The sequence below is a fragment of the Gopherus flavomarginatus genome, chromosome 2, assembly GCF_025201925.1.
Source record: "Gopherus flavomarginatus isolate rGopFla2 chromosome 2, rGopFla2.mat.asm, whole genome shotgun sequence".
In the NCBI taxonomy this organism is placed as follows: Eukaryota; Metazoa; Chordata; order Testudines; family Testudinidae; genus Gopherus; species Gopherus flavomarginatus.
The window spans coordinates 37,979,390-37,996,262 of NC_066618.1; the positions used below are offsets into that span (position 1 = coordinate 37,979,390).

General features: G+C 41.6%; 1 protein-coding gene across 5 annotated transcripts in view; it reads left to right on the plus strand.

The window, feature by feature from the left end:
* Positions 1–16,873, plus strand: part of PIP4K2A (phosphatidylinositol-5-phosphate 4-kinase type 2 alpha) — a 236,183-nt gene that overhangs the window by 165,274 nt on the left and 54,036 nt on the right. For all 5 annotated transcript variants that reach the window (XM_050942297.1, XM_050942294.1, XM_050942296.1 and 2 more), the window contains one exon: positions 13,536–13,682. In XM_050942297.1, coding sequence (XP_050798254.1) covers positions 13,536–13,682 — 147 coding nt within the window. The remainder of the gene's footprint in view (positions 1–13,535; positions 13,683–16,873) is intronic.

The window sequence follows — 16,873 nt, forward strand, 5'->3', positions numbered from 1 at the left end:
ATAGGCCTGTTCGCCTCCCGCTCGAACAGGAAGTGCCAGGAGTTCTGCTCCTTTCAGAGTCTCTCTCCGGGGTCGATCACAGACGCATTCCTCCTGTCGTGGAGGCACCACCTGCTGTATGCCTTCCCTCCGTTTCCTCTGGTGCACAAGGTCCTATTAAAGCTCCACAGGGACAAAGCGCATCTGATCCTGACTGCACCTGTGTGGCCCAAACAGCACTGATACACCACCCTGCTGGATCTGCCCATGGCCATCCCAGTTCCCCTCCCTCTCCTCCCAGACCTGATCACGCAAGACCACGGCAGGCTTCGTCACCCAGACCTGCGAGCCCTCCACCTCACGGTGTGGCTCCTGCATGGCTAAACACAGCGGAGTTGTGCTGTTCCGCTCCAGTTCAGCATATTCTCCTCAGCAGCAGGAAGCCTTCCACCCGCTCCACGTATTTGGCGAAGTGGAAACGTTTCTCTTGCTGGTGCGCAACTCGGCATTACTCCTTCGGAGGCCTCGATTCCCACGGTCCTAGACTACCTCTGGTACCTTAAGCAGCAGGGCCTGGCGACATCCTCTCTGAAGGTGCACTTAGCGGCTATATCCACTTTCCGGCCAGGCGAGGGTGGTCACTCCGTGTTCTCCCACCCCTTGGTGTCTCGGCTCATTAAGGGCCTAGAGTGCCTCTATCCCCCTGTACATCTCCCTGCCCCTACCTGGGATCTCAGTTTGGTCCTAAACGGACTAATGCACCCACCCTTTGAGCCACTAGCGACTTGCTCGCTCCTGTACCTGTCGTGGAAAACAGTCTTCCTGGTGGCCATTACATCGGCCAGGCGGGTCTCTGAGCTGAGAGCTCTCACGGTGGACCCGCCCTACACTGTTTTTCATAAAGACAAGGTACAACTGCGACCTCATCCGGCGTTCCTCCCTAAGGTTGTGTCTGCCTTCCATACCAACCAGGACATCTTCCTCCCGGTCTTCTTTCCGAAGCCCCACTTTTCTTGGCAGGAGCAGCAGCTACACTCCTTAGATGTACGCAGAGCTCTCGCTTTCCATATTGAGCAGACGAAGCCCTTCCGGAAGTCTCCCCAGCTGTTTGTGGCAGTCGCGGAACGGATGAAAGGTCTGCCAGTCTCCTCCTAGAGAATCTCCTCCTGAGTGACTGCATGCATCCGCACATGCTATGACCTAGCTCATGTCCCTTCGGGCCACCTCACAGCGCACTCTACCAGAGCTCAAGCGTCATCACCCTTCTTCCTGGCGCACGTGCCTATCCAGGAGATATGCCGTGCAGCGACCTGGTCATCGGTCCACACCTTAACTACGCACTGGTCCAGCAATCTAGAGATGACGCAGCCTTTGTCGCAGCGGTTCTACATACTGCCACATCTCACTCCGACCCCTCCGCCTAGGTAAGGCTTGGGAATCACCTAACTGGAATGGATATGAGCAATCACTCGAAGAAGAAAAGACGGTTACTCACCTTTGTAACTGTTGTTCTTCGAGATGTGTTGCTCATATCCATTCCAAACCCACCCTCCTTCCCCACTGTCGGAGTAGCCAGCAAGAACTAACTGAAGGATGGCCAGGTCGGCTGGGGTATATATCCGGCGCCATAGCGACACCACTCCAGGGGGCGCCCAGCCGACCCGCCGAGTGTTGCTAGGGTAAAAGTTTCTCCGAACGTGCACGCGGCGCGCACACACCTAACTGGAATGGATATGAGCAACACATCTCGAAGAACAACAGTTACAAAGGTGAGTAACCGTCTTTTGTGTTCCCTAGACATCAGGAGAGTGTTAGTCTTCTACATTGAAGGGACCAAGCTATTCCGCAAGTTGATCCAGTTGGTCGTCACGGTGGCCAACAGGACGAAAGGTTATCCAGTATCTGCTCAAAGAATTTATTCATGGATCACTAGCTGCATTCACTGTTGCTATGATCAGGCAATGGTGCCATCTTCAGTGATTGTCACTGCCCACTCAACCAGGGCACAAACCTCTTCAGGAGCTTTCCTAGCTCGAGTGCCTATCCCAGGACATCTGTAGAGTGGCCACCTGGTTGTCCATCCACACGTTCATGTCCTATTATGCACTTACCCAGCAGGCCTGGGACAATGCTGGCTTCGGTAGAGCGGTATTGCAAGCCGCTAGACTGTGAACTCTGAGCCCATCTCTAAGGATACTGCTTCCAAGTCACTTAGAATGAAATCGACACGAGTGAGCACTCGAAGAAGAAAAAAGGTTACCTACCTTTTTGTAACTTGTTCTTTGAGATGTGTTGCTCATGTCCACTCCATTACCCATCCTCCTACTCCTCTGTCAGAGTTTTCAGCAAGAAGGAGCTGAGAAGGTGTAGGGTTGGCGGTGCCTCATATACCAGCACATGAGTGCAGAACTGCAGGGAGTGCTACAGCCAGCCCTACAGATACCACTAATGCAAAAATCTCCGACAGCTGTGCACGTGGGTGCATACTCCCCTTGAATGCAATGGACATGAGCAACACATCTCAAAGAACAACAGTTACGAAAGCTAGGTAACTGTTTATTCTTAACGATAGTACATAGCATTTGTTGTTGTTTAATTTCATGTTGTTGAATTCAGCCCAATTCGCCAATTTGTCGAGGTCATTTGGAATTCTGATCCTGTCCTCCAAAGTGCTTGTGACCCCTCCCAGCTCTAAATGTCACCCACATGTTGTAAGCATACTTTCCACTCCTTTATCCACATTATATTGTCACACACTGGTACATGGGTACTGAAAAACAATAGTTTATTTGTATTACTGTAGCACCTAGGAGCCCTAGTTATGGAGTATGATCCTATTGTGCTAGGTTCTGTAGGCACACAGAACAAAAGACGGTCAAGTTCTAACTGAATGTATTAGCATAGAATCTCTTTTTTTTTTTTTAAGTTTGTTAAACTTGTGCATAGTGTGAGTCATTAACTAGCTCAGTGCATAGATTCAGAATGATCCCTGAGGCTCATTCAAAAGTCAACACAGGAATAAAAAGTACAAGGAGGAAAAAATGTTACATGAGAATGTGACTGTAGGTTGCCTGACTAGGAAGGAAGGCTAGAAGAACACTTGAGAAGCTTCTGGAAGCATTGTGATGACATAAAAAGGGATGGCTCAGTAACTAGAAGAGAGACTTGGAGTTGATTGCAGCATTTTAAATTCTGTGAGATTGAGAGAGGGAGCAGTTAGCTGGATTTATCAAGTGATATAGCAATGACCATAGTTTCCAAGGGCAGACAGACAGTGTCAAGTGGAATAAATTGCTAGCAGTTGACCTACCAGAGCCAGTTTTTTAAATCTGACTGAGCCCAGACAACATCATCCTCCAGATGTACCAGGATTACTTCAAAGATTAAATTGCTGCCAGCCAGTGGTGTAGAAGTGATAAACACTCAGGTTCGATGAGGGTGAATGAAGGTCTGGAATGATGACATAATTGCAGAAGTAGGTCAGGAGTAACACTGGAGTGCATCAGGTGAACTAGCACTGCTTGTACCTAGAGATTTTCTATAAAATGAGGTCCATGAAGGCACCTAAGGACAGCTAGTGCTAAGAGTGGAGGAGGCGTCAGTGAAGTCACTATGACAAAAACTTGGAAGCCAGCGCAGAGCACAAGAAGCAGATAAAATATCTTATGGATAAGGATTCCAAGCCTCTGTGATTAAGGGGCACAAGATTACTCTATGGTATACCCACCCTTCTGGCCTCATCATGAGTAGCTGCCCCTGCTGACTGCATATTTTCTCCCTTTCCCCAGGTAACCAGTGGTACCGGCTACACTGCCTGATGTCTCTATGGCAACAGACAGCCTGTAGTGACCAGCACTGTGCAGTGCAGTGGACAGGGAGGGAGAATGCCCAGTTAGCAGAGGTATTGAAGAATGGAGAAGACTGGAGGTGGGTGGAAGGAGATGGAGAACAAAGAAACCAGATAAAAAGTAACAGCAAAAAACAATAGAAAATAAAGGCAGAAAAATGCACAAAGTCAGACAGAGGTCAGAAAAGAAAAAAGATGATAGAAAGGTAGGTGAAAGAAAATGCACAGAAAATAGGGGAGAGAAGACACACCACATGAGAGCGTGGTGCAAGACTGTGTGGAATTCAGGAGCTAGCATGGATTCATTGTGTGGGAGGTGGAATCGAGGTTTTGAGTCCAAGGTTGAGAGCCATTGCTGGTTGTGATGGAGGAGGAATTTTTTAGCACAGATGAGGGAAACTGGAGATGAAGAAAAATTTTCAACCAGAGGATGATGATAATTAGCAGCCAAGGAATCTGGATAAGCCACTTGTAAAATAAGAGGCTAGAAAAGAAAAGAGAATTCTTCAATCAAAATTGTGCTTGATTTTTGTTTGTCCTACTGTAAGTGCTCGAAAGGATATTCTGATATCACTCTAAGGGCTTGTCAACACAGTGAGGATTTAATGTGCACTACAGTGTGTGATTTCTAAAGTGCACTGTGTGTTGCACATGAATTAGTCAGTGTAGACCCTGCTGGTGCTCACTAAAAATTCATTAATTCGCTTAATGTAGTGCTATTTCAAACGGCACTACATTAAAGCATACTAGGGAACATTGAGTGTACTTATAGCATCTGTTTTGACCAGTTAACGTACAACATGTTAGTGCACTTTAGAAGTCACTCCCTGTAGAGTACATTACCCCACTATTCAACAGACCCAAGATGGGTAGTTCTTGAGGGAGTAACCAACTTACTGGAGAAGCGCAGAGAAGATGGGGTAAATTTTGGAGCAAAATAGCAAAATGAGGAATACAATGTGCTGAGTTACTTATATTCAAAATTTAAGTCAAGAATCTTGAATTCTTTAGAATATTGGTGTGATTCTCTGTGTGTTTATAATCTTGCAAGGGGAAAAGTTTCATAGGTGTTCTTCCATGAAAGACCATTGTGGGGGATTTTGCATGGAGTGGAGAAAAGACTTTGGGCCCAATTCTGTGCTGACTGAACTCCATGCAAATCATGAGGTTGCACAGGGTGTTTTCCACACATAATGTGGGCCTTTGTGCTTACACTAAAATTATGAACAGTTAACATCTATTATGTTATTTCATTTAGTTTAAATACTTAAGATTCTTTCCTGGCCCATTGAAGTCAATGGCTAAACTCCCATTAACTTCCACGGGACCAGGATTTTACCTGTAGTTGTTAAATATTTACCCCGAATGTTGTACATCTGAGAGGTATTAAACCTGCAGATTATTTTCAGAAATCGGTGTTTTATGTTAGGGTGCAGGCTCCTGCTGTCAGATCTGAGTCCTGGACAGACGCAAAAGTTGGTGGTCCTCTAGCCAGACTTTCAAATTGATGCGTAAAACTAAATATTGTGTTCTCCTGAGGCTCTAGAACTGAGAGTCATGGACTTGTGCCTCAGAACTGTTCATGAAAAATTGAGCTAAATGAGTGCAATTTCATTTAAATCTCAAATGATTGAGCAGTGAGATGTCTTTCACAGCTTTTACAAGACCCATGATGAATAGCAGATATCTCTTGCATTTATAACTTTTCATTGCTTTCTGTGTTTGTCTTGTAATTCAGCTAATGAATCCCTTCACTGGGTCAGCTACATGCCCATCAGATAATTTTCCTGTTAAATAGTTCATCACTGGAATAAATTCCATCACACTAGGGCTTGATAAAAGAATAGCACTCGACTCTATCCTGAGCAAATGTGTAAACCAGGGGTCGGCAACCTTTCAGAAGTGGTGTGCGAGCCTTCATTCATTCACTCTAATTTAAGGTTTCACGTGCCAGTAATACATTTTAACGTTCTTAGAAGGTCTCTTTCTATAAGTCTGTAATATATAATTAAACTATTGTTGTATTTAAAGTAAGTTAGGTTTTTAAAATGTTTAAGAAGTTTCATTTAAAATTAAATAAAATGCAGAGTTCTCCGGACCGGTGTCCAGGACCCAGGCAGCGTGAGTGCCACTGAAAATCAGCTCACGTGCCGCCTTCGGCACCCATGCCATAGGTTGTCTATTCCTGGTGTAAACCTATGTAAGGTTCTTTTTTTCTTTAATTTAGAAACAGTAATTTGTTGTAACATAATTCTCTGATCTAAATTTTCCAAGATTAGGATTTTTTAACCTGTTTTCCCCCCAATACAGTGAGCTGTTTTTTGCTATCTAGGAACAGGAAATGAAAGTGAAAAATGAGCGCAAAGGAGCAGTGTCTAATGTTGCTTCTTTAACGTCTTCAAAATATTTTTGAAGTTATATCACTAGTCAATTTACATCTCCCTCTCTCCTCCTGTGGCTGCTTTAATCTGTGCTATTGCCATTTAAGAAATGTATAATATAAGACTACTATAGCTCTTGCTACTTTGCTGACAGCCTTTTTGTAAATTTAATTATTTTAAAGGGATAATAAGGTAGAGATAGAAAATATAGAGTACATTCAGAATTAGCATTTGCAGAGTACATAATTAAGTGAGAAAGAGATGTCGAATCTTAGACTGTCAACAGCTCTTCTCCATTCAGGCACTGAGAGATTAAAATTCAACCACCTGTGATATCATCAGGCTGGTTTTGCCAAAGTCTTCCAGCAGAAAAAAATTTTTTTTGAGGCATTCTTTATATATCAGAAAAGATCTGGAAAGGGCCCAATTTATTCTTCCTGTGTCACCACTGCAATTATATATCCTGTGTCACCACTCTAGTCCGCCTAAGAGCTCATCTTGCAAGAAGGGTGAGAGCCAGGATCTCTTTTTTTTTTTTTTTTTTTCCTAATGCAAAAAGAGCCTGTCATGGTATAAACCCCCACTCTGAACCTTAGCGTCCAAAAGATGGGATACCAGCATGAATTCCTCTAAGCTCAATTACCAGCTTAGTACTTGTAGCGCTGCCACCAACCAGGAATTCCAGTGCCTGGTACACTCTGGTTGCCCCAAGACCTTGCCTGGGGAACCTCATGACCCAGACCCTCTGGATCTTACCACAAGGAAAGTAAACCCTTTCCCCCGCCGTTGCCTCTCCCAGGCTTCCCCTCCCTGGGTTACCCTGGAAGATCACTGTAATTCAGACTCCTTGAATCTTAAACAGAGAGGAAAATGCACCTTCCCCCCTCCTCTCTCCCCCTCCCAGACTCTCCCTGAGAGAGAAAGTAATCCGAACACAGAGAGAAAATTAACCTTTCTCTCCCCCTTCCCTCCTTTCTCCCCACCAATTCCCTGGTGAATCCAGATCCAGTCCCCTGGGGTCTCACCAGAATAAAAAAACAATCAAGTTCTTAAACAAGAAAAGCTTTTAATTAAAGAGAGAAAAAAAACAGTAAAAATTATCTTTGTAAATTTAAGATGGAATATGTTACAGGGTCTTTCAGCTATAGACACTGGGAATACCCTCCCAGCCTAAGTATACAAGTACAAATTAAAATCCTTTCAGCAAAATACAAATTTGAACTCCTTCCAGCCAAATACACATTTGCAAATAAAGAAAACAAACATAAGCCTAACTCGCTTTATCTACCTAGTACTCACTATTCTGAACTTATAAGAGCCTGTATCGGAGAGATTGGAGAGAAACCTGGTTAAACGTCTTGTCCCTCTGAGCCCCCAGAGTGAACAACCACCAAAATCTAACAGCACACACACAAACTTCCCTCCCTCAAGATTTGAAAGTATCCTGTCCCCTGATTGGTCCTCTGGTCAGGTGACAGCCAGGCTCACTGATTTTGTTAACCCTTTCCAGGCAAAAGAGATATAAAGTACTTCTGTTCTATTAACTCCTACTATCTGTTTATGACAGAGGCAGAGAAAGATTTTGGATTGAGAAGAACTTTGAGACTTATTTTATATAGCACAGAAAGGAGAATTTAAGATCACAAACGTTTGCGATTCATTTCACCTTTAAGATTTGTGTTCAAGAAAAAGGTAATATAATTGCTTATTTAAAACTATATTTGGATGCACAGCAGGCCAAATGTGCCCATATGTTGATGGTACTTTATTTTGTTAAATGTAATACAACCCTTGTGCTGTGAAGAAAATCTAGGAGAAAAATCATATATCCAAAGTAATAAGAAAAATGGATAGTAGATTGTTTGTTTGTTTCATGCAACATCCATGTAAGAAAATGGATTTAATACACATAAGGACTTGTAATTGTATTATTAGCCAAGTATTATAAATATTTTAGCAAGACTACTTGATGGAATTTTGTTAATGTTCTTTAAAAAAGAATTAGCGTTTATCATTAAAGGAGTGAAGGTCTTCTGTTACACTGAAATTAAGCAGTCCTGCTAAGCATATACTGGCTTATTTTTTAGGCTCACTTTTATCCCAGCTCTGAGTGGGTAACTTCAGGAAAACTTTCCTAAAAAGCACTTGAGTTGACTAATTTGTTACTTCATTTATATCAAGAAGGACAAATAGAAAATCTGCCAACCACAGCCACCAATGCAAGTCCTGCTGGGCTCCCACCCAAACAGATGACTCTCTTTGTCTCCTCTGTGATTCAGAAATGAGGGATTGATAGTTTCAAAGGTAGGAAGTTCTAAACCAACCTCCTAGATTATGGCTGCAAGTGGCATTTCTCCCTTTGTCTCTCTCCATCTAGATAAGAAATGCTATAATTGAAAGTTTGGGGTAATTTAGTAGTATTTTATCAAGTGGCAGTTGCACAAGTCTCCACAGTCAGTCAGCAACAAGTAGGAAAGAAAGAGTTATGGAGCAGGTTCTGCTTTTAAGAGAGCCTCTTAAAACTCAGCAGTGGCATGGCTAAGTACCTCTTTAATCTTCCTAGAGTCCTTTGAGCTATGCTAGGGGAAGGTGCTAATATAAAGAATTCTGTTGGTAGAGTCAAAACTAGTTACTTTGTCTGAAATGTACTAACAAATAGCTAGCTTTAACTTTATAATCCGGTAGGATGTAAATCAAGTCTCACTCTGTTCTCCTCTTACATAATCCCATAAGAAAAGATTCATTTATATCCTGCTACATGAGATATGAGTTTCAGGAAGTGGACCAGAGTTGGTTTTATACCTACTGTGACTACTTTGCATGTATGCAGTGTTAACAGATTATTTTACAGATGGGGTTGCTAAGGCACAGAGAAGTGACTTGTTCAGGTCACTCAGCAAGTAACAGAGCTGGGCATGAACACAGGTCTCTTGACTCTCAAACCATGCCCTAACAACTAGAAGAAAAAGGATTTTCCAGTGGTTAGAGGAGTAGCCTGGGACTCCAGATACCCAGGTTCAATTCCCTGTTCTACCATGGACTTCTTGTATGACCTTGGGCAAATCACTTAGGGCTAGGTACACAAAGGGATTAGGTGCTGCAACACCTGATTCCTGGGTACCCTGCCTTCCAGTAGAATTGACAGCCCTGAGCTAGGCACCTGTGCTCTCCATACATTGTATGGAGAAAGTTAGATTTCAAAAAGGATTCACAGAAGTTGGGAAGCTGAATGGAGAGCTGCCTAAGCTAGCCAGTAGGAAATGCTGAGGGAAGGGGTGAGATCTAGGCTCAGCCTCTCCCAGGAAGTTAAGCCCCTAACTCCAGGCTGGAGGAAGGTACTGATCACCACTTGGGATACACAACTGTTAACCCTTTCCTGGATTTAGGTACCTAAGTCAGGTCAGCCCTTTCAATAGATTCCAAGACCAGAGAGCATTGTGATGATCTAATCTGACCTCTTGCATAACACAGGCTATAGATCTTCCACAAAATAATTCCTACAGTGCATCTTTTATAGAAATCATCTATGCTTAATTTAAAGATTGCCAGTGATGGAAAATCCACGACAGCTCTTGAAAATAACCATTAGAACAATTTAAGAGTCATGGTGGATTCTCCATTGCTGGCAGTGACACTTAAAAATCAAGATTGGATGTTTTTCTAAAATTTATCCAGAGGAATTATTAGTGGGAAGTTCAGTGGCCTGTGTTATACAGAAGCTCAGACTACATGGGAGAAAGACCCCATTGCACCAATGGGGTTATGGCACTCACCTGGGCAGTGGGGAGACCTGTTTTCAAATCTCCACCTGATTTGGAGCAGAGGCTTGAATCCAGATTTCCCACAGTCCAGCTGAATAGCATAACTACCAGACTACTGGATATTTGTGGGCAGTCTTTCTCAGTCTCTTCTACTGAAGCAGTTACACTTTCTATAAATAATTAAATATGTATTTATTTGGTCAGAGAGAGAACAAAAGTGAGAGGTTGACTCAGTAGCCCAGTTAGGGAACTCACCATGATATGGTTGACCTGGGTTCAAGTCCCTGCTCCAAATTAGGCAGAGTAGGGATTTAAACCTGGGTGCTCCACATCTTAGGTGAATGCTTTAACAACAGAGCTATTTTGGGACATTTGCTAGGCAGTGTGCCCTAAATAGTCCCTTGTTGTCTTGCATATGGATTAGGCCTGCTCAGCATATGCCTATAGGATCACGTCACACATGTGAGATAAACTGGGCATTTCACCGATCTGAGAATCCCACCAGTACTGGGGCATGCTCTGCACAGTCAGCACTTAAGCAGTTTTGTGCATGCCCATCAGTGGAAACTTGGGTGCCTCGGGGAGTTTATCAGCAGAAACTTAGGTGTCTTCAGAGATAGGCGGCAGCTGAACAGGTATTTTGATAACATCATTGGTGCCTAAATAGCTTTGTGAATATAGTCTGTTATTCTCAGTTCTCTGTCTGTAAACTGTGGATAATAGCACTTCCCTACCACGCAAGCTCTCAGATACCATAGTAATATGGGCCGTAAGTACTTTAGATGGATTGACCAGTCTGACTTTAAACAGTTGAACAGTCAATGAACAGTTTCTCCAGCACAGAAAGTCTTCTGCAAGTGGATGTTTCGTTTTCAGGGTCATCATGGAAAACAATCATCCCAGTGGAGGCAGCATCTAGAACAGGGGTAGGCAACCTATGGTACACATACCAAAGGCGGCATGTGAGCTGATTTTCAGTGGCATTCACGCTGCCCGGGTCCTGGCCACCAGTACGGAGGGGCTCCGCATTTTAATGTTTAAGAAGCTTTGTTTAAAATTACATTTTAAAACCCTTATTTACTTTACATACAACAATAATTTAGTTATATATTATAGACTTATAGAAAGAGACCTTCAAAAAATGTTAATGTATGACTGGCATGCGAGACCTTACATTAGAGTGAATAAATGAAGACTTAGCGCACCACTTCTGAAAGGATGTCGACCCCTAATCTGGAAAATTGTTTTTATGAGCACACCTCCCAACCTGCTAAAGCACAAATATATGACATTAGCCTTTGCAATATATATTGGGCACATAATGATGAACATAACACAGTAATAGAAGATGCTGCTTGATAATGGGGACTTGACTTTTAAATATGCTAAAGTTTTCTATTACCTCAATTTTGGTATTTCTGATGTTGACTTGTGGTGCTAAAATCTGGAAGATAATACCAGGTTTGTGTGTATATATTTGTGGCTAAAATGAGTGATATGCCCAGTAATAGGTGTAGCATGCTTACAAGACTAATGACAATCCTGTAATCAACAATTTTTCCTCTATAACTCAGGACCTTTGATCAAATGGATGCAGAATGAGATATTAGACACTGTGCACTGATTAAATCATCTTTTGAGCTTTTATCTTCAGTCTCTTTTTACTGTTTGGCACGTAAAGTGATTCAGTTTCTTAGTCATAATTTGTTCAGCTCATAGTAAGTTTCCAGCTTTGCTGTTTACCTATTTTCCTTCAGTTTTTGCCGGACATGATTGTTTTCAGGATCATTTTGAGAGTTAACTAAAATTTTAATGTAAACAGAATTTCTTTCTTTAGTGTCTCCAAAACCTAATATCAAGTTAGGGAGAATGAGTGAGAGAATTCCCTAGATTTTAGCAGAGCACTCAGGAATTGGGAAATCTTCAGAGCTCCACTAGAGAGACACCAATCTGTGTGGCCTTGTTGATTTGAAATCTGATAAGAACTTTCCTAGAAAACTGCACTTAAATGTGCTTCTTATTAGAAATATGCTAACATAATTTCAAATCTAATTGTAGTCTGAATTTGAGAATTGTCAAATGGCTTAAACTGCTATGTTTTAGTCTGTCTACGCTATCACTTATGTTGGCAAAACTTATATTGCTCAGGGATGTGAAAAAACACACCCTTGAGCGACGTAAGTTTCACTGGCGTAGTGTGCACAGCGCTATGTTGGTGGGAGAGCTTCTGCCACTGACATAGCTGCCGCCGCCGCCGCTCTTTGAAGTGGTTGACAGTAGAACTCTCTCCCATTGGTGTAAAGCAGCTATATGAGCGTTCTTACTGCAGCACAACTGCATCGGTACAGCTGTAAACTTGATAGTGTAGACATAGTCACAGAAACTTGGTGTAAAATCAACTACATTTCAAAAGATCGTACTCTGACCGCGATGATTATTTTGTTGCAAAAAGCAGAGGCTTTAGCTTTCACTGACCACTACTCATCTGTACCTGTTTCTGCTTTTAGTAGAAGCTTCTGGTAGCATTTTGGTTCCCCATTTATAAGGATTTTTTTTTTGTTTAGGCCCCTCTGAGACTTATATGGGAATAAGATAGAGAAACACTATCATTTCCTTTTCCTTTTCTTTTGTCTCATACAGACTGGCCTAACTTTCTTCATATCTTTTTTCTAGGCAATAGGAGAAAGGTATTTGAATTCATGTTCAGATTACTCTAGTTTGGATACTTGATAATATATTTTCACAATAAATTATCATTCCTTCTTAAATAACTTCTTTTTCTTGATGAGTTCTGTATTTTTATGCTTCCTTGAATACTGTTTCTACAATATTCTTAATTACTAGTTGGAAGGCAGGTGATATCAGAACTGTGGTGAAGCACCCTGTGTCTGTAGGGTGACAGATTCTCTTCAGGGGTAATATCCCATCTGTGAAGGAACATGGGGAGATGAAATGTTCTCTAAATAAAAAACACATGTATTCTACATTTTTTTTTCTGCCTGCTAGAAGTGGATTGTGTAATCCTGAGGTGCCGATTTAACATGGGAACTAGCACAAAGAATTGACAGATACTATTTGTTTTTTACGTACACTATAAGCATACACTATGCTAAACAAGTATTGGAAAAATTGTACCAAAGTATCTACAGACTAAAGGCAAAATGCAGTACAACAGAGAATAAAACAAAGTGGGGTAGTGTTTGAAAGGACAATTTCTCCTTTGTGTGAGATCAAATTGTGCTGATTTTGGACTAATAAAACATACAGTGCTGTCAACTAACACAAAGAGAGTCTACCCTATTCTGAAAAGCCAAGGAAACTGAATGTTATAAGGAATGCTGTTAATATAAAAAGGATTTTGTTTTTGACACTGGTCTACAAGTATAATAACTTTTTAAAGGTTTGCCTATGACAGTGGTTTTTGTGTAGATGCAGTGTGTATGGAGACTTGTTTTTTCAATGGTTTGTGTATCCACCCACAACATACCTGCTGTAAATGTATTTGTCTCTCTGGATCTGAGTTTTTAAAAAGTTTTCTTTCTTTTTTTTTTCTTCTGTTCTTTGCAGTATATTGTGGAGTGTCATGGGATTACACTTCTTCCCCAGTTTTTTGGCATGTATCGGCTTACTGTTGATGGAGTTGAGATATATATGATTGTAACAAGAAATGTGTTCAGCCATCGTTTGTCTGTTTATAGAAAATATGATTTAAAGGTAAGAAATAACTTTGGATATAAATAATTGTTAAAGTAGTTAAAATCGCTAAAGTAAATATTAACTGTTCTGTTGAGTGTTTTAGATGTTGGTTGTTGCAAAGCACAATCAAATCTATTAAATGAATATTGTTCAGAAGTTATATTGGTTACTTCTAAAATAAAGAAAAGTGTGGTTAGCTAAACCAGAAAACATTTTTATACAAGTAACGCCATTTAAGCTGTATCATGCATGCTTTAAAGGAAGTGGTTTAGCAGAGTATGTTTGCTAAATGTAACTAATTGTTAATGGTTGAAACTAAAAACCACTGTGAAAATGTAATAATAATAATGTAGTCCTTCTGTTTTCTATACTCCCTTGATCAACTTTGTGGGGGGCCACTGCTTATTTTGCATAGGGCTTTTTGTAACATTTTAAGAGATGTAATTCAAATAGAAATAGCTATCACTTGTATAGTTTTCACAGTGATAGTTCTTTTGATATTTAAAAGAAATTAAGGTAGAAGAGTTGGACCGAATGCTACAGTACATAACTTTTGGTGCCTGGTACTTCTACCCAATATGTTACACCTGTTTTCTAAAATGTTTGGCTACTATTCCTAATTCAGCCAATATTTAATATATAATACTTAAAATGAATTGCTCAAATGTATTTTTAAATTTTCTTCCCAAAGTGTCTCTTTATATTTCTAAACATTATTTATAGTAAACGTCATTCTTCTTTGAGGGCTTGCTTATGTTGATTCCATTCTAGGTGTGCATATGCCCACGTGTGCGGTCATCGGATATTTTTGCCGTGGTGGTATCCATAGGGCCAGCTGTGGCACCCCCTTGAGTGCCATGCTCGTGCACTGGTATATCAGGCGCCACTGGCCCTGGGCCCTCTCAGTTCCATCTTATCATCCATGGTGGTTAGTTGGCGCACCTTCCTTTGCTTAGCAAGGGCCAGCGGTTTTTTCCTCCTTTGGACTTTGTGCCTTAAGACCTTGTGTATAGTTGATTCTTCAGTAGTTAGTGCTAAGTATCTGTTCAGTGTTTAGTTGTTAGTAGTTAGTCCCAACAGGGACTTTGCCCCTGACAGGGCATGCCCAGATCTCTGGGGTTCAAGCCCTGCACAGACTGTAACAGGCTAGTCCCTATTAGTGACCCCCATGGCAGCTGTCTCAAGTGCTTAGGGGAGCACACATAAAAGATAAGGGCCATATCTGCAAAAGCTTTTGGCCCTGCATGCAGAGGGAGTGGGACATTTGACTTAGGGCCCTCCTGATTGAGTCTGCCCTCCACCCGGCCTCTGAGCCATTTCGGCATGATTTGCCGAGCACTTCAGCATTGGAGCAAAGTGCACCCCCGGCACTGAGTTCTATTCTGAACCATTCCTTGTCACCGGTACCAAAGAAGAAGGCCAAGAAGGAACTGAGAGGGTATAGGGCCAGCAACGCCTGAAATACCAGTGCATGGACGCAGCACTCAAGGGGGTACCATAGCTGACCCTACAGATACCGCTAAGGCAAAAATCTCCAACGACTGCACCCGTGAGTGCGCATACACCGAGAATGGAATGGACATGAACAACACATCTTGAAGAACAACAGTTATAAAAGGTGGGTAACTATTTTTTCCACACATTTGACTCATAAGTATGTCTGCAAGCTTATTCAAAGATTGTTACTTAGTACTGTATATTACTGAGACAAGTGTCATACTGCATAATGAGTCATCCCTTACACCCCCACCTATTGCGGACAAATAGCTACCTGGAAAAGGTGTCATATGAATGTTTCGTCCAAGCTGATTTCTCAGAATTGACTAACAGTTGTTCAAGAACTGACTCATCAGTTTCTAGCATTATGGCCTCTGTGGGAGAGAGTAAAACATGAGAGGAGATTACAAAGGGGAGAATGGAAATACTTCTTAATTGTGCTATGGATGCACGTGCTCTCTCCTCTCTCTCTCAAATGGAGATGCACGTTCATGCTGCCCTTTAGCCCATCTTAAGTTAATCAACTGACACGCCATATTATGATCAGCAGAGATACAGGAGTTTGTTCTTAACCAAAAGCGCACACATTTTGGGAGCCCTCCAAAGATATTTTAAAGAATGAGTCAGTAATTTGTTGACGGAATTAGAGATGGGTGATTTATAAAAGATTTAGAGGCGGGTTCAATTTAGATAAGCATCCAAAAGTCGAGATGCTTAACGAGTGATCTTTGATCAGTTCAAAATAGATTTTATCAAAAGATTTCCAATACTTCTTGGCTTGACCATGTTTGAAATACGAAGAGAAATGCTCTCCTCATTTTATATTCTTGTCTTGGTCAAAACTTGGAAATACAGAGGCATTTCAAGTTTGAAGCCATTACTCATTTTATTTGAACTGGTTTGCTCATCTGTAACTATCACCTTCCTTGTCAAATCAGTAGTTGGAATGCCTCCCTCACTCATGCCTCACCAAGTTGGTCTAATTTTAGACAAAACTATCTCAGTTATGGGTAAGGGTTAGAGTGGACATGCAGTCAACATGTGCCATAATCAGCCTTGTTTCAAAAATGGGGTATTTGATTTCTTTGTGTGCTGCTTGGTTATTTAATATTATGTATATGATTATGGGACTGGTGTTTCTTCTTTGATTTATTGCATTTTTAAGTGTTTGTAGGGTTACCTAGAGTGCTCTGATAGGAACCTCCTGTTATTATATAAATGTGTCATTTATTTGTATTGCAGTAGCATGTGGACATCCTAGGCTATGGCTACACTTGAACTTTTGAAGTGCGAGTGTGGTCACAGCGCCAGTGCTGGGAGAGAGCTCTCCCAGCGCTGCACATAAACCACCTCCTCATCGGGTGTAGCTTGTAGCGCTGGGAGCCATACAAGCACATAACAAAAAGAAATTTTAAAGAAAAAATCAGTCACATTTAGCATTTCTGTAAATAGCATTTGTTGCTAGTTATTTTTCCAGAACTTCTGTATTTCTGTTAATTTGTCCAGCTGAAGGAGGAGAGGCCAAAAGTACCTTGGTGGTGATGGGAAAATTCTTGTTTCAGAGGCTAGGTTTATTCATAGGATGAACTTTCACCAGACAAATTTATAATGACATTGGACATAGTAGTAGTAGAGAGAAAATAATCATTGTTTAATGTTACAGTGCTTGCAAAGTCTATGGGAGCAGAGTCCACTGTATTAGCTGCACGTTT